The sequence below is a fragment of the Aedes albopictus genome, chromosome 3 (assembly GCF_035046485.1).
Source record: "Aedes albopictus strain Foshan chromosome 3, AalbF5, whole genome shotgun sequence".
In the NCBI taxonomy this organism is placed as follows: domain Eukaryota; kingdom Metazoa; phylum Arthropoda; class Insecta; order Diptera; family Culicidae; genus Aedes; species Aedes albopictus.
Window position 1 is genome coordinate 201210077 of NC_085138.1, and position 26265 is coordinate 201236341.

The window sequence follows — 26265 nt, forward strand, 5'->3', positions numbered from 1 at the left end:
GGAGAAGGTAGATCTGGCCGAAGTCTTAGGTCCATAAAAAAATCAAAATTTTGTTAGAACGAAAGAAGATGGAAGATGGAAGATGGTTGTTGGATATGACCCGAAATGGGTCTCTGTAGTGTATGGACAGCGCCTAAACAATACTTTCATTGACACATTACTAAAGCTGTGAATTACAATGCAAACATTTTGCAGTTTATTGATTTTTAACATAAAATTTTCATTTATTTATCATTTCGCCAAATTCACGGTTTCGCTAAATTCACGGTAAAATTTTTTTTGACCTTTATGAAATCGAAAAACCACTGTACTAATTCACACAAAACAGTAAACTTTGAACGCAATTTAAAAAAAATCATCAAATATCATGTCGGTGAAAAAAAAATAACATGAAAGCTAATGTATTTTTTAGGTGATCGCCGATAAAAAAAAACTTGCCCGAACTTGCCCGACTGCAAGAACGTCCCATATACATTTTGCGTGATTTTCAGAAACTTTCTATAAAAATTCAATGTATATTTTGTTTTTTTCAACTAATTTCCTTGATATATGTTTTATTTTAGTATTATTCATTATTATAACTCGAAAACGGGCATTAAATTCGTTTACAAACGTAATTTAATGAAAAAACTTGATTTTAGATAGGTATTTTATAAAACGATTAATATCTCAAGAACAGTAGGCTTTGGAAATTTGACGTCTTCGGCAAACTTTTTTAGCATAAATAGCCGAACAACTTTGCCGAAGACACCATACCGCTAAAATGAAAGATGGCCAAAATGACTTATAGGACTTTTATGCGAATAACGTAAGAAAAATATGCTACCGTTCAGAATATCGACCTTGTTCATAGAAATATTTTCTCTGAAGACACCAAGTGTCGATCTCGACATCTCGACGAGCTAGAGGTTTTTTCCATGTATTTTCAATCCTGCCCCAGTGTGGGGTCATGATCGACGATAAGCTGAAATTCGGAAGCCACGTAGAATATTACTGCAAAAGGGCAACCATGGCGACAATGGCATTGTCAAAGATAATGTAAAATATGTAGCTCGGCAATAGTCTCCGAGTAAGCGTAAGCTGCTTGCGACAGTAGCGGTCTCTATACTACGGTATGGCACCGCTGCATAATCGAATGCGCTGGTGGCTGCATGGTCGAATGCGCTAGTGTTCAATCGAAACGTGAAGCGACTCGAGAGGTTGATGTGAATTAGGGTGGTCAGCACATACCGCACCGTCTCAAAGGATGCATGTCTAAATGGAAGAGCAGGCCTCATGACGAGGTGAATTTTCACTTGACACAATTTCTGTCAGGGCAGGTTTGCTTTAGGTGGGATCTGAACAGATACGGACATGCAGGTTCCCCCGCATATCCGGAATGCGCAGACTGCGACAAGACTGCGGAGCATGTGCAATTTGAATGCCCACGCTTCCTGGAGCAAAGGTCGAGTATGCAGGAGGCGGACAACATTGTTGAAAGGAAGTGTGCAGGGGCGGACAAGTGAGATTCCGTTACTTCCACGGTCTCCCGAATCGTACTTGAACTACAGAGAAAATGGCGCGCCTACCAGAGAAAATTGAACTGGCCCTCTAGCGAGCGCAGCTTTTATTTTTTTCTCACTCACTCTCGTAAACAAACACGAGAGAGAAACATATGAAAGAGGGGGCACTTTGCCTCCTCTTTTATCTCGCTCTTTCTTGCGTTTTTCAAAGGGAACGAGAGAGAAAAAAATAAAAAGCTGCGCCTCACAATATAAAAATTCATGCAATGGCAGGCAAAGAAAGCCCTTCAATTAATAACTGTGGAAATGCTAAGAACACTAAGTTGAAGCGAGACAAGCCAAGTCCCAGTGGGGACGTAGAGCCACAAAGAAGAAGAAAAATAGTCAGATAGAAAGACAGAAATTCATTTTTATATGTAGAAGATATACTGCCCCCACTCGCTTAGCAGTCCCATATGAATAGAAAACCCAGCAAAGATGGGACTGTTATGCGAGTGGCGGCAGTAGATATAGCGGAAGATGTACGCTTTTGGAGAATAAAAAAAAATCTGGTTTTTACATCTGCTTTAGGCGACGGACTCTCATGCCTACTTTTTGACAGTGCTCTGGAAGGTGTTATGAGACGAGCTGGGTTCAACTGCCAAGGAACGATTTTCACAAAAATCCGGTAAATTTATGTGCTTTGCGGACGACATGGACATTAGTATGGGACATGCTTGTATGGAAAAAATAAATCCTCGCTCCAGTCGACTTTTCTGATTCCATTTAGGTCCCATATGAACTGTGCAAAATTTCAGCGCAATCGGTGAAACTATAATTGAGGGGGTTAGAAGCAAAGGGGTGTAAGTGATAAAAACCCACTTTCGAGTAAATGAGGTTTAAAGTTTTTGACCAATTTTTCATCCCATACAAAATGTATGGAGCTTCAAAATTAACCCAATTTTCTCTGATTTATTGTAATTTTTCCAATCATCGTAGAAACAATCTAAAAAAAGTACCTGAAAGCTTGAACTCTGTAGAATTTTATGATATGCTCAGCTCAAAATCAACAAAATGGTCACTTACACCCCTATGATTCTGGGCCCCTCAATTTAGCGCAAGCGGTTCAAAGCTTTCATAGGATTTACTATGGGAAAAGTTGCACTTTCAAACAAAAAATCCCAATCTCCTTAATTCAAATCGATCAACGCTTCTTGTAGATAAATCATTTATGAAACTTTCCTTCGAAGATCGCAAACCGATTGGATGCTTGTGGAAAAAGTTATTGATTTATTACCGATTAGTGATCCAACGAACGGCTTTTTGTTTTGTTTTATCAGCAGCACTGTAGCTACAGCCTTGATTGCTGCTGTTTCTGGGGGTGATGATACCTCCCGCCACCCCATCCAACAACGGCAGCGGCAGTGCTGCTGATAAAACAAAATAAAAATCCGTTCGTTGGACCACTAATCGGTAATAAATCAATAACTTTTTCCACAAGCATCCAATCGGTTTGCGGTCTTCGAAGGAAAGTTTCATAAATGATTTATCTACAAGAAACGTTGATCGATTTGAATTAAGGAGACGATGGGCGACCTCTGGGATTTTTTGTTTGAAAGTGCAACTTTTACCATAGTAAAACCTATGAAAACTTTGAACCGCTTGCGCTAAATTATAGTTTCACCGATTGCGCTGAAATTTTGCACAGTTCATATGGGACCTAAATGGAATCAAAAAAGTCAACTGGAGCGAGAAATTGATGTTTGTCCCATACTAATGGACATTATCGCCAGAACATTTGGAACGGTGGCAGAGCTGTACAACCGCCTAAAACGCGAAGCAGCAAAGGTCGGATTGGTGATGAACGCATCAAAATCAAAATACATGCTGGTAGGCGGAACCGAATCCGTCTGGGGATACTTCCCAGGTGGTGCAGGAATTCGTCTACCTCGGATCCTTACTGACGGCTGACAACAATGTGAGTCTTGAAATTCGAAGGCGCATCATCAGCGGAAGTCGGGCCTACTACGGACTCCAGAAGAAACTGCGGTCTAAAAAGATTTACCGACGCACCAAATGCACCATGTACAAAATGCCAATAAGACCGGTGGTCCTCCACGGATACAAGACATGGACCATGCTCGAGGAGGACTTGCAAGCATTCAGAGTTTTCGAGCGACGCGTGCTAAGGACGATCTTCGGCGGTGTGCAGGAAAATGGTGTGTGGCGGAGAAGGATGAACCACGAGCTCGCTGCACTGTACAGCGAACCCTGCATCCAGATTCCAGAAGGTGGCCAAAGCCGGAAGAATCCGGTGGGCAGGACATGTTTCGAGAATACCGGACAACAACACTGCAAAGTTGGTGTTCGCGACTGATCCGGTTAGTACAAGAAAGCGTGGAGCGTCGAGAGCACGATGGGCGGACCAGGTGGAGCGTGACTTGGTGAGCATTGGGCGTAACCGAGAAAGGAGAGCGGCAGCCACAAACAAAGTATTGTGAATTATGTCTTGCCTTAAATGTGATATTGAGCAAATAAATGCATGTATGTATGGTAAGTGGGGGCAGGATGGGTCACCTAAGAAATGGATCCCTATAACTTTCTGAATATAAATCGCATTTCTCTGTATTCTACCACGACTCTCAGATACACTAGTCAGCTATGATATAAGAGTATAAAAAAGGTTATAAAGTTTGAAACCTGCGTCTTCACAAACAATTTTCAAAACTTGACCCATCTTGCCCCACCTCATTTTAACGGGGGCAAGATGGGTCAGCTATAAGAAAACTCGATTTTCCTCCAACAAAAAATACTATATCTTCTAGTTTTTCTCTATACATCTAAGCTTCATAGACGTACAGATTACATGAAGAAAGTGTTGAAACATATCGGTAGATTATTCTCAGAACTAGAAGATTTTTGTTCGGGTAGCCATAAACGGACTTTGAAAACCTATATTTTTTGAAGGAAAATTTAAAAAATATGTTCTCAAATTTTCAGTGCTCTCATCGCTTCGATAATGTAGGTCATAGAATAGCCTTTCCATGAAAAATAAAACATTTTCAAAAACTATGCAAACATACCGAAAAATTAGGGTGACCCATCTTGCCCCGTCTACACAATACACGTAGTTATATGGAATGTATAGCATAAGGAGTATAACGAAAAAATATTTTATTTTTTTCTGTGCGAGGAACGTATAGAATTTTCATAACAATATACCACTTTTTTGTGTATCCCCGTCGTTCATCTGGGAAAATTATTGAAAGATTCAAAACTTATATTGTGCGATTGAAAACGGTACTGACCCATCTTGCCCCCTGACCCATCTTGCCCCCACATACCATACATTAGTAGGTATGGGACACGCTTGTATGGAAAAAATAAATCCTCGCTCCAGTCGACTTTTTAGATCCCATTTATGTCCCATATGAACTGTGCAAAATTTCAGCGCAATCGGTGAAACTATAATTAAGCGCAAGCGGTTCAAAGTTTGCATAGGATTTACTATGGGAAAAGTTACACTTTCAAACAAAAAATCCCAGAGGTCGCCCTTTATCTTAAAGTGACCAGATGATCAGAGCTCGAACGCGGGACATTAATTTGGAAAGATGCATAGTAACGTGAAATCATTATCTATTTTTTTTTGTTGACGAATACTTAACGATTTTTTTGTTCTTAGAATACGAAGCACTCATTTCTTCTACCAAGCATATCTTTCTGCGTTGTGAGCTTCGCAGAAGTGGGACAAATTCATAAACATTTTTTCTACAGTCTTCAAAAGCAACCTGATAATTGAATATAGCTGTCAAAAAATGGTTTTAATATTTCTACTCTCAATTGCTTTCAAAATTAAAATTAAGGTGCTTCGTACATAACTGAAACAAAAATCGTTTATTACAGCATTTTTGGTTGACAAGCATGGCGTGAACTCTACATTTTTTTGAGGTTATTATTACCCTCAAATTGCCTGAAAATTTTAACCAATCTAGCTTCTGCTTGTCCAATTTTGTCATTTGCCTACTATTTCCTTAAGTAACTTGGATGCTTCTCTGTCAACATTGATTAACTTATTGGAAGAATTTAATTTACGAGCGTACTCGTACCAGTCAATGAAGGTTTTGATATTCACCCATTTGAAAAAAAACTAACACAGTCAAAATAAATTTCCAATGAAAGTTTACTATACTGGGTTCGGAAAGATTTTAACTTTGGGCAACGATTTCCCTCCAGATTTTTCATCTGACTGTGCGCAGTGCACACTTACATAATTTTCTGCCCTGAAGTTTGAACTTGAGACAGTTTCGTCTACTACTTTTGTAATTGTACTCTTGTAACTATTTTCTTCACCGAACTGTAAAATGATGCTGTCTGACTGTGCATAAAAATCAACCAAATATTCGATTTTTTTTTCTTTTAAAATAAAAAAAAAATGCTGGGACTTTTTTATCGCTCGATAAAAAAAAAGCTTTCAATAGATCAAACTTTACTGTAACCCACAATCTTCATGTACTTTCTCGCCAAAATCTTTCAGTTTTTGAACTCAGATGTTGAAAGTTCCGTTAACCTTCTTCGTGCATTAGCTTGTGCGCACCTTGCTGACCTAGTGCACGTTTAGGGGTCATAATGACCCTAACACACGAAGAGGGTTAATATGTTTGATGTGATTTGTGCTTTGTACAAAACCGGTTTGACTATTTTGGCTTTGAAGTTAGTACAATATGTTGAATGCTTGTTGAATTTTTTTCAAACGCGGGACATTTTTACGATTTGAGTCGAACGCGGGACATTTCGCGGGACATAATTTGTCGCGGGACATTTGGTCAAAATGCGGGACTGTCCCGCGAAACGCGGGACGTCTGTTCACTTTACTTTATCTCCTTAATTCAAATCGATCAACGCTTCTTGTAGAAAAATCATTTATGAAACTTTCCTTCGAAGATTGCAAAACGATTGGATGCTTGTGAAAAAAATTATTGATTTATTACCGATTAGTGATCCAACGAATGGCTTTTTGTTTTGTTTCATTAGCAGCACTGTAGTGCTGTTTCGGGGGTTGGTGATGCCTCCTGCCACCCCATGCAACAACGGCAGCAGCAGTGCTGCTGATAAAACAAAACAAAAAGCCGTTCGTTGGATCACTAATCGGTAATAAATCAATAACTTTCTTAAAAGGATCTAATGGTTTTGCTGTTTTCGAAGGAAAGTTTCATAAATGATTTTTCTACAAGAAACTTTGACCGATTTGAATAAAGAAGACGAGGGACGACCTCTTATCTGAAAGTGTAACTTTTCCCATAGTAAATCCTATGAAAACATTGAACCGCTTGCGCTAAATTATAATTTCACCGATTGCGCTGAAATTTTGCACAGTTCATATGGGACCTAAGGGAAAATACAAAAATTACGTCCATCGCTTTTCGGGATTTCTAGACCCCTTCTCCCCCCTCTGTCACGCATTTTCCCTATACCCAATACACGTACTGTCACACTTTTCCAGAACCCCCCCCCCCCCCCCCCCTCCCCCAAATGTTGGACGTAATTTTTTAACGTTCCCTAAACGGAATCAAAAAAGTCGACTGGAGCGAGAATTTGATGTTTGTCCCATACTAATGTACATTAGAGTGGGTCAAGGTTGTATGGGGAAAATTAAAATTTGATCGCATCAACCCGGAACAAAGCTTTTTCAATCTATATTAGCGTCCAAAACAACTGTGTAAAATTTGGGAGCGATTGGTTGCGTCCTTGTATTCCGCATTGCGATTGGAATTTGTTTGGAAAAACGTACTTTCTTGCATTTTTCTCATGAGTTGAATTTTTTTGTCTCAAACCATGTAACTAATGTTAAAGTGTAGTCTAGGATATGCCGAAAAACTTTGCCGAAGACCGCAAAGTGATCAGAAGCTTGTGAAAAAAGTTTTTAGTTTGGTAACTTAGGCCAAAAAATTAGATTTTATTATTGATGTTATTCCTTTCCAAACATTTCCTTTGTGAAATGTTAAGCACCATCAGACGATCTGAACTTATAACTTTTGTTAAAAGTGTCGGGTCACTTTGCGGTCTTCGGCAAAGTTTTTCGGTATATCCAGGCTGTAGTTCAACGTCATTAGTTAGATCGTTTAAGACAAAAAAAAAATCATGAGAAAAATGCAAAAAAGTACGTTTTCCCGTTTCCATAAAATTTTAATCGCAATGCGGAGTACGGGGATGCAACCTTTGCACAATTGTTTTGGACGCTAAAAGGAATCCAAAAAGCTTTGTTCAAAAAAAATCGACTTTGTTGACCCAGTCTAATGTACATCTGTCCGGATCCCTGTACTTTCTAGTCTAGCCTGATACGTGAGATTCTGGAATTCATATCGATGTTCCAGTCATGATGCTGATGGTAACGCTAGGTTTCCTAGCAATCCCTTCAGAATCAGAATCACAGCTCCTCAATTAATGTTAGGATTCTAATCGTAACTCTGGAGAGTCTTATCGTGATTCTTGAAATTATTATCGGAATTGCTTTGATTCATTGAAGTTTCAAATTGAAACTAAGGGTTAACTATCATGTGAATGCGATTGAAGCACATAATTGAAGTGTGATATTATGCTTAAGAAAATATTGTAATACTTCTTGTGAAATATTTTTATTTAATATTTTATAGTTACGTCTTTAAATAATATTAATAATGACAATAATGGATATTTAGTCTCACTTGGTTATTATTGGTTGTAGTTTTGGTTTATGTTAAGTCACTTGTATGATATGAACAAGTCAAAATATGCCATGTAGCAAAATTTAGATACGATTGAGATGCAATGTTGAGTTAAATTTCACGCGTTCACATTAAACAGTTTTAGATTTATTTTCTTCTTATTTCAGCCATTTGTAACACTTACACACTAGCACACATCAACGCGATTATCCGGCGGTGGGGCACGGCACCACCGCGATGTCACGATTCCCAAACTTATCAAGAGTAGGGTGAGCGATGACAGGCCCAAAATGATACCGGTGGTTACGTCGTGCAGGGGCGTTCCCGGAAACGGATGCAAGGTCATCAGGACCAGTTGGGCACAGCAGTTCAGCAGCGAGAACACGGTCACTAGGATGTAGCCTAATTTTAATGAAGATAATCATCCGTCTGGTTGATTCTGAAACTTTGTTGCTTCATGAGAAGCCTACAGTCCTCTTTTATAATCGTAATTTAGGGTAATTCATGTAGTTTGGACAGGCTGAGGACAACGTTGGAAAAATCGTCCTCTAGCTTCCTTAGAAAGCAATTGATTATTTTGCAAAGTTACTAATACGCTTATAATATGATTGAACTTTGCGTTCCTGGTGACAAAAAGTTTAACGAAAACATTTTAAGCTGAGAAAATCACAATTTCCAATCGACTGCAAGAATTGCATTTTGGACGCCGAATATATGTTTTGGACACCCTCAGGTATATATAATTTGGACAGGGCAATTATCTCAATGTTTAGCCAGGTGTACTGCTAAATCATAAAGTAGCATAAATTAACTAATATTTTCTTGTAAATATTCAAATTTCTCCGCCTAACGGGCATCTCTTTTGATTAATATTACAGTTTTTGTTAAAATCGAGACAATATCGCCAGACCCACAGAATACGCCTCCAAGTATGCAATCGCACGGCATCCCCATGTAGTTCGTCAGATGGCCTAAATATATTAGAAAACATGCAATGTATTTTGGACACCGCCTGTTTTGAGCGTTCTAGATGAATGTTAAGAGATTGTCTGCCTAATGCTTCTTTATTGAACATTTTTCATTGCAATAAGGCATTTAAATTTCTTACAATTATTATTTCAACGATTTTGGGGTGAATATTGTATGTGACTGTGAAGTGTATGTCGTCTTGCATACCTATGCATTTGAGGGGTTTTAGTGAAACAATTTACATTTTCGATAATTTTAAAGTAAATTCGTTATTGTTAAGCATATATTCAACGTAAGTCATCAGAATAGGGTTTGTTTGATTCAATAATCGATATTGAGAAGTAACTACTTTAATTATCTCTCCGGAATAAGACATATATCACCGTGCATGTCCAAATTACATACACGTCCAAATTATATTTTTTACCCTATATTCCAACCAATATGTGGTCTCCATGAAATGAGTTATTGTATTGTGGATTTAGCACCAAATAGGTGTCAGAAATAACTTCATTGACTTCCGCTGCCTTTTCTATGCGTTGAACATAACGTCGGAAGTAGCGCGCTGTACACCAGTTATCTATACAGAGCACGCTACTGTCGACGTTATGTTTTTACGTACAGGAAAGCCAGCGGAAGTCAACAAAGATATTTCTGTCATAAGTATAGACTCACAAAAAGTATTGCAACGATATTGCATAACATTGACTCACCTCGACATCTTTAAAACCTGAGGTCTTACAAAGATGCTGTCTTCAGTAAAGTTATTCAGCAGCCCAAAAGCAACAACTTGTATGAAACCGGCATTTTTGTAGGTGTTCTGGTTTTAGAGATATCGAGGTAAGTCAGGGTGATGCAATATTGTTACAATACTTTTTGTGAGTCTACACTTATGACGGATAGTGTAGAAATGCCTTTTCAGCACTGACTGCAATGTCAATATCAGCAGTGGTATACCATAGCTGATATTCATATTGCAGTCAGTGCTAAAAATGTAATTTCGACATACACCCGATTCTTTTTTTGCACTGGTCGTTTTTTTTTTTTTTTTGCTATAACTCAGTCAATGTTTATCCAACTGACTTGATTTTTCTTACACGGATAGTACTAACCGTGCCGACATGTGTACCAAATTTCATGAGAATCGGTTGAAAATTGACGAAGTTAAAGCAAAAACCCGACCCGTGCAAAAAAAAAAAAGAATCGGGTGTATCTAGATTCAATCACCTGCAGCTCAAGTGAAAAATATGATACTTATATGAAAAACTTGTGAGGCTAAAAGCCAATTCTATAATAAAGTCACGGAAAACCGCCCCCACTTTAATTTTTAAAGTCAATCCCATCGAATATCTTCGAAAAATGCCAATTGATATTCATGAATCATGATGAACATAAAAATGGCATTTTTGAAGGCAGCCGAGCCGATGATATTTGCCTTAAATATTGGAGATAGAACTGGTCCAGCCGCACAAGTTTTCCATATACCATATTCTCAGGTTCAGCTTTTGAAATGATCTAGAGTTGATTAAATCTAGATATGACGAAATGGCATTTTCAGCACTAAGGTGTCACTCATGATGTATCACTGAACTTTCAAACGAATCATTGACTTTTTGATTTTCAATGATTGTTCGTCTTGCGTTTTTGAAGTGATGAAAAATTGATAATTCTGCAGTAACGCAGCTGAAAAAGTATCATCGCAATCACTGCGAGTGAGCATATTGGATAATACTTTTTCATGCGAATATTCGCTTTTATGTCTGAGAATTATTACTTTGTAATTTCGAGCCACATATCCAACATGGTTGACGAAGCTGATGATATCGTAAAAAGCCCTAATAGCAGTTCACGTGGTATTGTTAAAATAGACTATTGACCTTTCTAGGACCCTCAGAGAGTACAAATATAGCTGATACAATGACCTACCTGAAACCTTACAAGAGTACTAAACATGATAATCTGTACATAAATGCGCCTGATTAGGTTTATCTTCATCTTTTTGCAAGTGAGCAAAACCAGAATAAACACATGCGGCGTGCTTTGACGCTTCTTTTATCTGATTTGTGTCTGTAAAGGCTATGTGCAAAAATGAAATTGTGCTTCACGATGTTTCACCGGGAGAAATTGAACTAGAAGTGTAGACTATCTTATGAAAAGGAATCAATTTTATTTTTACCAATTTTCTTCTTAATAGCTTAATAGCTTAAGAATAATTATTCTACAAAAGTAACAAAAATTAAATGCTTTTGAACGAATAGTGTAAATTAATTTCGGAAAAACTAGGCATGTAAAGTGACTTTGTGGATCTGTTGATATCTGAGAGGGTGTTGCAAGCTCCGATTTGGTGCGTACTGCGTCCATAATATGTTTACATGCCGGAGACTTCAACTAAGGAAGACATTAGGCAACGAACTTCGTATCTAACACTGAAATTGTATTATTTACTGGGATCGGTAATAAATCACCAAGTTATTGGTAATCAATCATTACCGTATAATTTATTGATAAAGAAATATTTTTTTGCAATAATAACTATTTAGTAACGAGGTAACCAATCATGCTGATTTGTAGTACTGCTTGGCAAACTTTCAATAATTAATAGCTTTTCCTATTCCACCAAAATAGGAAATTTGAGTACAAAAGACTGCATTCTCATATTACTATTAAAATAGTAGTAAAAGCCTTTTGATTTATAATTAAAAGCAATAATGAATTCTGAAGCAATCACATCTGTTGACCGTTGTGCAATAAAAAAAAACTTATGGGTAATTTAGCAAAATTCGACTGTAGACTTCTTATATGCCACTATAGCAAAAAAAAACAAAGCTTCCGGTATGCTTACCTGAGATATAGTTCCGGTTTGGTAGCCAATCGCATCGCCGCGATTTAAATCCCAGAATGCCCAGGGCAATCGCCGCAAACCCGGCAAAAATCGACATATCCAGATAGTATTCCCGTCCGATTTTTGACGTGAAATACAAACTCAATCCCGAGTTCATAAATCCGCACAGGATCAACATCAGCGACACGGCGCCGATCGTCGCCGAGGCATGAGCAATTTTGTGAAAACTTGCATTTTGCCACGACTTGTTGTGATCGGTCGCCGACGAGGTGGTTGTAGTTTCACCGTAAATGCCATTACCACATTCTCCGTTCGCCACGTTCAGCCGAGGCGTTATAACAGCTGTCGTCCTGGCAGCTGCCGCCGCATCACATTGCTGTAGTTGTTGCTGCTGCTGCTGCTTCTGTATGAGTTCGGCGCGTGCCTGGTGCTGCAACATGGAATAAGTGGAGGTCGATTGATGCATTTGATGATCGTACTGCAGTTTCTGTGGTTTGAATTCGTTGCGTTTCGGTGTGCTGGAGACTATCTTCGGATTAACCATGTCGAGGCGCTGGGGGGAATTTTTCGGAGTGAAATCTTGCCGTCTCGGGGTACTAAGTAGTTCATGCAGCATTTGGGTGGCCAGAGGGTTGGGTTTCTTGGGAGGTGTCGTTGTGGCCACAGCAGTAGCAGCAGGTGTCACCGGGGACGCAAGATTGCGGCGGGATTTTCTAATGCTCTCGCGCATGTAGTCCTTTTGAGGGAGTGGCGGTGGTGGTTTCTGAACGGACAAGTTTTAATCAAGTAACGGAATTTTACACTCACTGTATTGATCGACCAGTACCTACTGTATTGAAACTCTGTTGAATGCCATGAAGTCCATCTTCTGCATTAATAAGAGATGGACCAGCCTAGGGCTGAAAATCTCTATAATAAAGTAATAATAATAATAATAATTCTGCACTAATACTTGAAATTTCTTGCAACAATATAAATCTTATATAATATGTATTTTCATAGATTTCATAGAATTTCTTGACAGATTTCAGCACATTTATATAGGGGAACTTACGTATTTTCGGCAGTTTTGTTCTCTTCGTCATGAGGGAGTTTTTGAAACCTGTTGATCTCAAGTTTGCCTCAAATCCTTCCCAACCAAGCTGAGTTACGTGCCCAAATTTCAGGCAATTTGGCCCACAAAAACCCCCCTTGACGAAGAGAACAAACCTGCCGATAATACCCTTTGTCACCCTATATATTTAATAAATATTGCGTAATTAAATAATTGTGTGAATTTAAGTGTATAGAATAATTGTTTTAGGTAATAAGAGCCTTAATCCAGATTATTTTTATTATCATTTTGGAACTACTGAGTTTATCATAAAATATTTAAATTTTTTAGACGATCATTGTATTCGGTTCATTGAATCCGGAGATATAACAGCTCAAAGTTGGCTGTGGGATAATTTTACTTTTTCAAGAATCTTTATAACTTTGTGAAGAATGGCCCGAACTTCCCCAATTTTAGACCACTGATACACAACTCACACTGATAAACTCACAGTAAAAATTTGAGAATATTTGATGCACTTTTCGAAAAGTTACAGCTAGTTGAACATTTCTTGAAAAGTGTAAATTTTGCCTGTCCCGATCATTTTGTCTATCCCCTGTACTGCCGTGAATCGCATATCTGTCCCATTTGCATAGGAAATCCAGCAAAGATGGGAGTGATGGGACTGATATGCGATTCACGGCAGTGTAGGCTGCTTAGCAACAGGGCGTGTTATACTGATTCTCGGCATTTATAAACTGAGATCTCATCAAAACAACAAGCTGACTTTGTACCGACTTTTCGAATCCTCTAAGCAGAATACCCTCTTCGAATGAGTGTTATCAGTTTCGTACCTCTTTCGCTGACTACTCGGCTGTTCAAATCTCGGCATTCTAAATTAAGTGTGTACAAGTTTCTCTTAAAAAAGGGTGCTAGTACACTCTTTGCCTAGACGCAAAATATTTGACCACTTTTGTCAGATAAATTTTGACAGGTTGTTTGGCTCTGTTTGTCCCTATTCGTTTTTCGAGAGTTACAAATATTTTTGTTTACCAGGTACACCTTGGTCAAAATTTAACTGTCAAAAGTGAATGAGTGTAATCAGTTTCGTACCTTTTAAATCCGCCCTATGTTGCTTATGCTTTGGTAGATACGCGTATTTCGACTACCACTTGTAATCTTCCTCAGTGTCAGTTATCCACTCAAATATCTGGCATTGGTCAAAGAGTGTCATACTAGCTTAAGTTTTATGCAATAAGTTGTAAAATGGCTTTCGTGACCCCTGGTCTGTCGACTCTTCACTTTTCGTGCAAGATTCAAAGTGTGTTTACAAGCAGTTGGCTGATAGCACAATGAAAGTTAGGCAGCTAATGAACTCATCTGCCACTACCGTTAGGGACCCTGAACCACGTAGGCTTTGGTAGGGGGTGGTGTCTAGCTTAAGCCCACGTCATACGTGTTTTATAAACTACTCCTTACGGAATGCGTATCATTATACAACCGAAACTTTTCTGTTGCATAATGAAATGAAGATAAGTAGGCCTTAATAGCGCACTATCACGTGACGTAAAATAGCCTACAGTGGCAGACATTCATTTAGCCGAGGCATATTTTTTTCTACTTTTTTCGCAACTGCAATAATAATAATTGTACGTTCTTTTTTAATTTTTGGAGGATCTTCTAAGTCATTTACATTAGCCAATGGGATGAAACAATACATTATTATTATTTTTTGGCCGTAAAATACGAGAAAATTAGTAAATTTACCTAGACATTAGTTTAGCCGAATTGTAGAATTTTTTGAATTACATGATACAAATTATCAAATTTCGAAAAATATACAACAGAATTATTTTCTATGGTCACCTACATTATTGATCAACTTGCAAATCATAAATTTGATCGTTTTTGGAAGTGTTGCCGTTTAAATTTCACAAGTATTTCATATAAATTGAAAATGTTTCCAAATTGAGATTTTTTGTTGTTATTTACATCTAAAGTGTTTCAAAAAACTCTAATAAAATTATCATGACGAGTGCAGTTTTAAAATCTACGAATAACCAAATTTTTAACAAGAAAAAATCCACAAACCTTCAAAAAATCACGTATTTCAGTATTATTTTGATGAAATATGAAAGTATCACTTGCAAAAATCACAGCGTTTACTACTATTACGTCTTCTAATGGCTCCATATAACTTCTAGACTGTATTCTGGCTGAAATTGGACGCCTCACATTTTGAGAAATGGCACCCAAAGTATTGAAATTGCCAGCCTGAACTACTTGTTCCATAATTTAGACGTTCTTTTCAAATAAATCATGCTCAAAATAAATTTGGTTCAACACTAAGACTCATTTATAATATATTTCTTCAGATTGAATGAAAAAAGCCAATTGTTTGACCATTTCATGCATTTTTGTGTAAACATCTGCTTTAGAATAAACAGGGTAAAAAAATTCCGACTCTTCTTCCAATTCTTTCGCTTGGCAGTTTCTAATTCATTTAATAATGCTAGTATTATACATTTATATCTCAGAGCCATTAGGATACGTCTTTATTCCTACACAGAACTATTTATATTAGCTTTTTTCAATCCCATTGAGAGGTTTCAATCAAAACCCACCAATCAAAAAACTATATACTTAATTTTCTCACGACATTTTAAGCAACAATTCAAACATTTACAACAATAATTATGTGACATATTTTCAAAACAACTAATATAGCTTATATTTGAGTGTTTTCAAAAAGCATTTTTCTTAAACAAATTTATTTATCCTCGTTTCTCCTTATCGGAACAAATTGTTGTAATATTTCACTGAACTTCACAAATAAACAAACTTTTAATGTCAATTATCTTGCTTACATGTCATAAACTAAATGCCCTGGGGTATATGCTCAAAATATACTCACGAAATTGCAAAAATACGTAATATTACGTAATATTTGATCGAACCCCAATGTACAAAATTATGCAATACCAGGCAAAGAAAGCCCTTCAATTAATAACTGTGGAAGTGCTCAAAGAACACTAAGTTGAAGCGAGGCAGGTCAAGTCCCAGTGAGGACGTAGAGCCATAAAGAGGAAGAAAACCATTAAAGAAGCCAATTAGCGATTCACTCTACCTGAACTTTGAAATTATTTCTACCATTAAAAAGTAAGTATCTTTTTAGGTTTCAGTGAAAATTTATAAGAAAATCAAAAAGGGGTCAAGAGGAAGTTTGTAGTCGTTCATTCAACACTGCCCGAGCAGGCGAAAATAGCTGTAGAATACCAAACTCAGGTATGCAAAATCCAATGCCTACAACCTGAATAAGGAATTGAGGAGTGCTGCACAAGAGTTAAAATACCTAAAATAATAAACTGTGCATTTCTAATGAATGCCTGTTAATTGTAACACAAGTTATCAATGATTTTTCCATACAAATAGCAATTTTTCAGTTATTGAATTCAAGCAGTCCTCAATACCAAATCAATTTATTTTCGGCCGGTGACGCAATAGCCAATCGGCAAAACTAAAAATTATTAATTTCCAGAATAAGTGTTTGAAAATTGGGAATCTTGGAGCACTTTCTACAAGTTCACTTATTTAACTCATCATTTGATAATAATAAACATATCTTGAATAGTGCCTGAAAGACTATCTGTTTTATGAGTTTTGGATGACTGTTTTTCAGCGACTATTACAAAAAAAAAATACTGAGTTGTGCCTTTATTGCACAAAAATGATAAAAATGCCAAAATCTCGTGTTTCTCGACGAATATCGGAAGGGGTCTTAGTGAGACGAAAGTTTACATAATTATTCATTATTTGCCATTGAAATCTCAAAATTTTGTGTTGTGCCCCTATTGCACAGTGGTGGAAATCGCGAAAAAACCTCTCGTGGGCATTTTGAATGTGGAAATGCGTAAATAATGTAATGTGAAGTTCTGCAAAGTTGTGACATATTTTTAGGAGCAACTTTTGATAAGTTTTGTTTTTTGATAAGTTTACTCAAAAGTTAGATTAAAAAATCTATTATCTGAATAAACCAAGAAAGCTAAATGGTATCTTCGGCAAATTTGTAGATTTGATCATGCAGAAAAATGTAGTCGAAGACATTTTTGCTCTATCTTTTGAAATACGCGATATATAATACATTTTTATATACAACTCCTTCAAACATTGAAAAACTACTAAATCTTTTATATCTTTCTTGGATGAGGTTTAAATGGCTTCTGGTGTTCTGAACACTTTTTCAGTATGTTATTATGTATCTTTTTTCTGAAGACAGTGTTGCCGTATTGTTATTTTTTCTACGTAATTTTTCATTTTTTCTTTTGAAAAATGATCATTTCTTTATAATGAGATATCTCGCAAATTTGCAAAACTTTGCAGAACATCACATTACATTATTTTCACAATTTCACACTTAAAATGCCCACGATCGTGTTTTTCACGATTTCAACCACTGTGTATTGCATGAAACCGACGAATGTATCAGTATTTTAAGAGATTTTAGAAGATATTCGAAGTAATAAATTGCGTGTTCAGACCACGATTCTCTTGTTGTTTGAGAGAACCTTTGAACGAAAAAACTTATTAATGTTTCACAGAGTTGGAAAAATACACAATTGTACCAAAGAGCAACAGAAGACCTCTGGTCAGGATTTACAAAAAAAAAAACAATAAAAAATATTTGATACCATAACACCGCAAAAAACATTCAAATACCATAATCTGTGTAAAGAATTAGCCTAAGTTAAAATTCACGAATAAAAACAAATACCATGAAACATCTAGATTTTGACATAGTTTCTCTGCATTAAGCATTTTCTAATATAGAAAGTACAAAAGCAGCTTCAAAAACTACGAAGAAACATCATTTTCTCATTGTTTTATATTGTATGGAGCAAAATGGGTCATTGCGGAACACTCTTATGCTCATTTTTCAAAACTGCGATGTTGGGTCTGTTATTTCCATTGTGCAGTGGGTAGTTTTCATGTGCCCACACATAGATTTTAGAAATCAAGCTTTGCAATGGAAAAATAAATGAATCGCACATAAATCACGCATTTGAAATGTATATGTCGTTGCACATATTTTCCATCCGTAGACAACACAACGTTTGTGTGCGCGCATGCTGATTTTGATAATGCAGTAAATGGATTTTTACCGATAAATATGTGCGTTTTTCTATTCGTGTAGCTCTATTCAAACAAGTTCTGGAAATTATAAAACTCGTATATGATAATCTTGTAGGTAAACACAATTTCGCCTGTCTTCAGCAACAATTTACAAAAAAATAAAACTCCACAACCATAGATAACTTTTTCTTAGGTTTTTGAATTTCATCCCAAATACAAATTATCAAAAATTCACGATCTTCAGTTGCCAAATGGCGGCAGATATTTCACCGACAATTTTAAACAGATTATTATGGAAGTGGTACAAATATTTGTCAACAATTTTATAATTTTCAGACACGAATACCACATAAGTGGTAAAGTGTCTTCAATAAATATTAATAATATTAATAATAATATTTTAGAATTTTTGTTACTGAAAATTGCATCGTGTCTGTAAATTTTACTAATTTAAAAAAAAGAAATCAATATGAGATGATGGCAGCTTGCATAAAATGCAGGGCAAAGTTTCAACATTAGGTAACCTGGTCGATCAAGATCAATAATTATGTTCGATTTATGGCCAGAACTTACTTTCACTTCTTCTGCTTCTGCCTCTTCGTTAAGGCACGTTTCGTCATCATCCTCGGTGGGAATTACCGCATAGCGGTGTGCTCTTCCGTTGTGCATTTGGATAATTTCGTGGTTGGGATCGACGAGTTCCTCATCCGCCTCGGTAGGGACCACCTCATAGCGTTGATTACTTTTCTGATCGTACAGTATGAATGATTTGCTTCCGAAGTCCGAAGAAAATGCATTTTTAAGGCGATTCTGTGTGGTTACTTTGGGCGGCGACGATAGCGGCGGCAAACTACAGAACTGATCCGAAAGGTTTGCCGTGTCCTCGTTCAGTTCTGAGGTGCTACAGAATCGGTCGAGGTTTTCTTGGCTTTTGACGATTCTTGTAGTGGACGCTGTTATTAGAGATTCTTCGATGGGAAGAACGGCGTACCTTCCTTTGTCGTTGGTTGGGATCTCCTCAACCGGAACCAACGCATAGCGTCCGCTTGTGGAGTGTTTGTTGCTGCTCAATGAGGTATCCAAGGCAGATGCAACGGACCCGTAGCGTGTCCCCGATATTGAAGTGTTTGAAGAGTACTGATCGATCAGCCGAGCTCCTCCAGGTTTCGGTCCGGGCAACGGGGGCAAGGCGTTCTTTCGATCCGATCCATGACATGAGAAGGTGTTCTGTCTGACTAACGTCGAACTAATCCGATTGTAGGACCGCGTTAACTCACTTCGCTGGATTTTTGCCGGCGAGTTATATGCACTTTTAGATCCATTCTGGAGTGTCAGCTTGGTTGGATAGAACTCGCTTTGCTGGCAGAAGGCTGGGTTCGTATAATTATGGCGCGACATCACTGTTTTTCAATCTTTAAGAACATTCACTTACTTAACGCTACATATTAAGAACACTAAAACTGCTAATTCTAGAAACGTATTTTCAATGTAAAACCCGATCTTAACTAGACAACGGCTCGATTGCATCTGCGCGACCGTTTCAAACCGAAATTTCAGTCTCCCCTCTGCTGGAGAAAATTTCGCGCACAAACACGATGACGAACTTCCGAACGGCGACGACAACGACGATACCACGGTAGCCTTTTCTTCCTCTCTGTTTGACGAGGGGGAAAAGTCCGTTACAACTTTAGGAAAGAAATACCGTTGTGTGGGGAGGGGTTAAACAGTGAGTTTAAATGAGCGGGGTTTTCACGTTAAGGCGAAATTGGATGCATTTGTCAACGGAGCAATATTTTCAAACTCGGTTTTTATACACATTTTTTCCTAGCGGGTAATGTTCTTTCGTTTTAGCAAAAAAAAATATACAAAACTTTAAAATAAATGGTTTTTGGGAAAACAAAAAAACATTTTCTACTAGGAAAAAAATATCAGGAGAAATGATCCTGTCCATCAAAACCGATTTTAAAAATATTGTTCCGTTCTTTTTTAATAAATTAAAAGTCAAAAAATGAGGAAATGCATCCCGTTTCGCCTTCAATGTAAAATTTTGCAACTTTAAATAAATTAAAAAAGCTATGAAAAGTATGTTAAAAATAGACCAATTTTCTAATTATTCATTAAATAAATTAAATCGCTGAAGCTTTATTCCTTAAATTCTAATTTAAGTCAATCGCTTTTCAAAGCTCATGCTGTAAGTCACAAATGCATACAAATTCATTGAATTTGGTTAATTGAATCCCGAGATACGTATAACAGTTCAAAGTTGGCTATCGAATAATTAAGCCTTTTACTCTAGAATCTTTCCAACTTCATTTAGAATAGCCCGATATTTTCCAAATTTGGACCAGTCAGAGACAACTAGTTGGTCAACTTACAATGAAAATTTGAGATTTTTCGATGCTTTTTCAAAAAGTTATCGCAAGTTGACCATTTTTTTTGTAAAATGTATTTTTTGCCTGTTCCGATCGTTTTGTCTATCTCCTGTGTAAAATTTGATTTTTGACAAGTACATTTTAAGTTTTTTTATTTAGCAAATTTAAAATTATAAGTTGTAGATGAAAAAGTTAAAGACTGAAAGGGACCACATTGCATACGCGCGCGAGCAAAGCACGAGTCACTTAATAGTACTAGAGGCAAAAGGAAGGAAGGAAGGAAGAACGATGGGAAACGGAATACGATAAACACACAGGATAACGACGGACAGGCTGTAGGGAGGGTGTTTAAATTCAGCTGTGGATTGTCGATTCGGCATAGGTAGGTTTGAAACTGAGGCAGAGCAAACTAGTACAATTGAAAAGCAGCATACGCGTATGCATGCACCGTTCAATGTCTGTGACGACTGACGAAGGATAAAGCAAACGAAACGCATTCTTAAGTGGCACGCGCCAAACAGCGAACGGAAATTCAAAACAAAGAAGGGAATGTGAAGAAAGTGTCAAGGAATACCCACGTAATAAAAAAAATCATATCGCAAAATATTTGCGAATGATCTAAATACGAGCATTGGTAGCATCGGTTTATGGATATTAAGAATTGATAAGATCTGATAAGGCATTTTTGACCGTTATCGTTATAGACTACATACGATGTTACATATATGATATATGATGGATCGTCCTTTATATGAAAAAAAAAACAGATTCGATTATATCAAATAAGACGATTCTTTAAAAGCCAAAACTAGCATTAGCATGAGGATGTGCCCCAGAGACCCCCAGATCGTTGGAGGATTTCGGCAATCTTGATCAAGAGTCTGCGACTATTCCTAAATATTATTTATGCTTTGGTAACAAAGTGAGAGGAGGCAATTCTCATAATAGAGTAAATGTATCAATAGTGGTGCTATTAGTAGGTCCTTGTAGTAAAATAATTGAATAAAAATGATAATATCAAAAAATAAAAAGTCTGAAAACGTTAATCGGTAGTTTTTCACTTAAATTTGCTAGGAAAAATGTAAAACCCATTGTTTATTTCAATTTTTGCTAATAAATCACTTGCACCAACTATAGGTACACGGTTCCTATTATGGAGGTAAAATTTAACATTGGTTCCTATAGTGGCACATCCCATTGAATTCTTATGGGACCCACCACTATAGGAGCACTACCACCACTATGGGTGCAAAGAAGCAAAAAATAAGGAAATTAATTGTTTAAAATTCGTGGAGCCTTGTGGTTGTGCGGTTAGCGTCACCAACGTATAAACGTATCATGCCATGGGGTGAGGGTTCGATTCCCGCTCCGAGTAATGAAACTTTTCGCAAGAAATGTTTCTTCCTCGTATCCATTGGTGCTCGTAATGTATGTCGTGTCCGTTGTCTAGTGTTAAGTTTCATTCAGTCTGTACAGCCTCTGGCAGAAGACGGTGTCCGTGTCTTTTTTAAATAGGTGTTTCGGCAAATCCTGAACACAAAACTGAATTAATGTTATTAATTAGGTATGATGCATCCATTAAAAAAAATGTCATTTGCAAGCTTTTAGGTCGAAATAGTGCTAAATTGCCACTACCACCACTATTGGTACTACCTCCACTAAGGGAGCTTTTACCCTACTAATGGTCAATGTTTGGATGCACCAACCAATTACACTTTTGTGCGGCTTAATCAAGGTGATGATATGACGAAGTCACACCCCGAATTTTTAAAAGCACATTTCGGAAGAACCAAATGACGGTTTGCGCTAAAAAGTTAAATCAATTGATCACTACCAGCGAGTCACTACTCGATCAACTTTTCATCATAAACCGTTCTTTGGTTCTTCCGATTTGTGATTTTGAAAATTCGGGCTTCGTCATATCATCCACCTAGGGTGATCATTTCTGTAAGCAATTTTTCACCACAAGTTTCAAAAGATTACCCACCTACGATGAGGAGGTTTTAATCCTGTTCAATGAAGCAGGTTCAACATGCTAGAAGTTGATTCGCCTTGCTCATACCCATTTCTCAACAAATGGCTAAGAGCAGGATGGAGCAACTTCGAGCATGTTCAACCTACTTCATTGCACAGGACCGTGTACAGCTTGTAGCATGAAACCTGGTCGGGAATAAGTTCATCTGGTTCAGATGAATCGCCCTTCCCCTGAAGATCAGCTCTTTGCAAGACTTGGACGTACATATTTAGAATGCACTAAGGGCCAGATTCGCAATCTAGCGAAACAAAATTATTGTCTTCGACAAAGTTGTTTGACATCAGCAGGGGCATCTATGCACGCAGAAAAATGGCGCTTGTTTAAAACAAAAAAAAACGCATGGTTGATTTTCAAATTGAGAATTTACTTATTCCAAAGTCATATTTAATTGTTTTCATTTAGAGTTTATCGATAAAAACAACCGATTACCATCATTTCATATAATCATAATGACAAAAATTTTATTTGTTTCAACAAAATAAAAAACATAAACATGGTCCGAAAGCACTCACACATCTATAAAATGCTTACCCCAACATCGCCACAACGAAGAAGGTGCAGCAAATCCATCACGCCAACTTCCAAGTGCAGCTTTGGCCGTGATGGATAACGCGCAGGTACTCACGACAGCATCCACAAAAGTTGATCGCTTTTTTTGTCTTTTTTTAGTCGTTCTCCTCCCCATCCGCTTACCGACGGTCTAAAAATAGATTTCCGAGCTGCCGCAGTTGCTGCCGTCACCAACACAATCACATGCCGGGTTTGTTAGTGGCAAAAGTGCAGTCGTTTGAATCAATCCATTATTTCATGTTGAAAATACCATATCTCTGTTTGTTTTAACAAACTGTCAAAAATTTCGACAAATGAAAATATTTGTATTATCAAACAATAGAACAGTTCAGTTTAAACTAGAAATCAGTTTGTCGCTATAGTAAACTGAAAAATCGGTTGATTTGAACTAGAATTTAACTGTGTTTACAATTTATTTTTCTGCGTGTGGCTTAGAACGTAGTACATAGTTCACAATTCGTTCGCATAGGTGGCGCCACCATCTAACTTCTTTGTTTTACTAAAGACTTGACGTCTTCGGCAAAGTTGTTCATTTTGGCATAACAAACAACTCTTTCTCAGACATCAAAATTCCAAAGCCTATTGTTTTATAAAAATAAAAAACAATGAAAAAAAAAACAGTTTTTAATCTAATTTTGACATTTTTGCCAGAAACCATGTGAGTTTAATTTTTTTCATAATGCAAATATGTCAAACCAAACACAATGTACTAGAATATGTAAAAGATTATCATAAAAAAATAAAAATAAAATACAAATTAGAAAAAAATAGTGCGAATTCCAAACCTTAATATCTCACAAAGCGCCAAAAATCGCAACATCAAATTTTTAGCAAATACGAAGCAATACTAGGTGAACATACTGTCCAAAATTTGGAGAGGTATTTTCCGGTTCGAATGGTGGCACGTTGAAGGTTGGAAAACAGATGACTCGCATTACACAATGGTCCACGAAACAGATTTACGGGGAAAGATGCATTCAGCGCCTTCAAATGATTTTTTAGACAAATATGGTCTTCTACGATGTTGTTCCTAAAAATAAGGCCCTCTTTCCAATGTATACGAAAATTAGGGTGGCCCATATTTTCAAATAAATCGGAAACCAAACTTTTTTATTTGCAAGAATAACTATATACATTCTTCAGAAAGATTGTAGATCTATCAATTTTAACCCTCTACTTCCCATGGTTGCTCTAGAGCACCATCAATTTTCGACGAACCCGAGACAAACGAAATTAGATGAATATGATGCAATAGTTTTTAAAATATGATTGTAATCTCATTAGGTAAACCCAACTCCCAACTACTTGTTTCAATAGTGGAACTATTGATAAACAATCGAAATGCTATTGATTTACAACTAAAAATTTTTATGTTGATTTCGTAAAATTTGGCCAATTTGCAATAACTTTTGTTCAAGCACTTTTTTCGGAAACGCTTTCTTGGCATAGAAATAGTCGTTCAAAGTCGTGGGAAGGAAAGGGTTAAGTAAGTTTGCTGAAGACACTTTTTATGTAACTTTAAAATTGACCGATCTAGAGATATTTTTCTGAATAAGCTTAGGGTAGTTCAACAGGGTGTCTACTCAATTATGAAAATGAAATTCCCTGATATTTCCAGGATTTTTCCAGGTTTTTGAAAATAATTCCAGGTTCAAATCGACTAAACTAAACATGATTTCAGATTTCTAGAAATTCTTAGAAACGCAACTTTTTGGAAAATTTCTAGTTCCTACTATAATGACATTTGGACAACATTCTACCAGTGTTTAGGACGGAAGCACGAGATGATTTTCTGATGGAATAATAAAAGACTCCTAGCGATACTTGGTGCATAATTTGATGAAAATTTTGTTAATGAATTTCTGAAGAAATTTAGCAAGGAAAACCACAAAAAATAATTCCTTATTTTTATAAAAGTTAAGCTTGGCCGTTCCAGCAGAAAATCTTCCGAGTAGTTCCTGAGCAAACTTTCTTAAGGCTCAAGCATCCGTCATCATTTTTCGGAAATTGAACAGCAGTTTTTCCGCTGTATTGATTTGACAATGACCATGAAAATGTATTCACTGTATTCCATTCCCCATCAGGAATACAGTGAATACATTTTCGTTGCAAAACTTTCTGTTTAGAACGAAAAAACTGCTTTCAAATGTTTGATGATGACGATGATTTCAATTACAAATTGTTCCACGTTAAATATTGTCGGAAATTTAAAAAAATGAAGCTAACACTTACAAATCCTTTAAAAAACCCTTCACGCATAGCTTCAGTTATTGCGCACGAAGACCTTCGTTGGTTTCGCAAAAGAATCGCTCAAGTATGTTTTTTTTTCAGGAATTTCGATAGATTTTTCTCTCCAGCGATTTCTCCTTTCATAGAAACTGCTAGCAAAAGATAGGTTTATAGGACTTCAGTCAGAAAATCCTTTTAGAGTTTCAAAAGAATTTACTTCAAATAATACTGCCAGTTACAACACTTGAAAATTTTAAAAATGTCCACATAAATTCAACTAGAGGAATTCTAGATTCCTTCAGAATATTTTAATTCTTTTCTCCACAACAAATTTGAACGATTATTTAGAAGCAGCGTTTTTACCAAAAGTATATGAACAAATATTGTTACAGATGAACTATTATCAAAACTATTAGAAAAATCTTGCAAATCAATAGTTTTGATTGACAATAGTTTCACTCTTGAAACAAGTAATTGACAATTAGAATATACTAATAAGTTGATAACCATGTTTTAAAACTATTGCATTATGTCCATCGAAAATAGTTCTCTCGAGTTCGGTAAAATATGTGGAGCTCAGAAGCAACTATGGGAAAGAGAGAGTTGAAAATTCTTTCAAACATTGTTTAGAATTATTTATAAACTGTTCTAAAAACGTTTCAGAAATCGTCAGATTATTTTTTTTTTCCCTGAAGTCATCTATTTAATTTCGCTAGAAATACTAACATCGAATCCGCCTGGAGTTCCAATTGATCAATAATATTCTGCGGGAGTTTCAGGAACTACACTTAAAATATATCTTCAAGTTCCTTCAGGTTTTTACCAACATCTACAGGCGATTGCGAATTTGTTAGACAAACCTCAATAAATTCTGCACGACAGTAAGCTCATTTACATGGAAAT

At 36.7% G+C, this 26265-nt stretch overlaps 2 protein-coding genes across 9 annotated transcripts in view; both read right to left on the reverse strand.

The window, feature by feature from the left end:
* Positions 1–26265, reverse strand: part of LOC109406300 (cytospin-A) — a 138522-nt gene that overhangs the window by 26749 nt on the left and 85508 nt on the right. The gene's annotated exons all lie outside the window — the stretch shown is intronic.
* LOC115254076 (uncharacterized) lies at positions 8095–20674 on the reverse strand. 2 transcript variants are annotated; one of them, XM_029863203.2, is made up of 3 exons: positions 18730–20674; positions 11994–12756; positions 8095–8572 (listed from the first exon to the last, which is right to left on the reverse strand). In XM_029863203.2, the coding sequence occupies exons 1-3, from the start codon at positions 19552–19554 to the stop codon at positions 8370–8372; spliced, it is 1791 nt and encodes a 596-aa protein (XP_029719063.2). In that variant the 5' UTR covers positions 19555–20674; the 3' UTR covers positions 8095–8369. The 2 variants fall into 2 exon arrangements, with proteins under 2 accessions (XP_029719063.2, XP_029719062.2); XM_029863202.2 differs by having other exon boundaries at positions 8095–8584.

Coding starts and splice junctions, on each gene's coding strand:
- LOC115254076 (XM_029863202.2), bottom strand. CDS start 19,554: ATGTCGCGCCATAATTATACGAACCCAGCCTTCTGCCAGCAAAGCGAG. Junction 12,757..18,729: donor CAGAAGCAGAAGAAGTGAAA/GTAAGTTCTGGC, acceptor TTGTCCGTTCAG/AAACCACCACCGCCACTCCC. Junction 8,585..11,993: donor AAACCGGAACTATATCTCAG/GTAAGCATACCG, acceptor CATTAAAATTAG/GCTACATCCTAGTGACCGTG.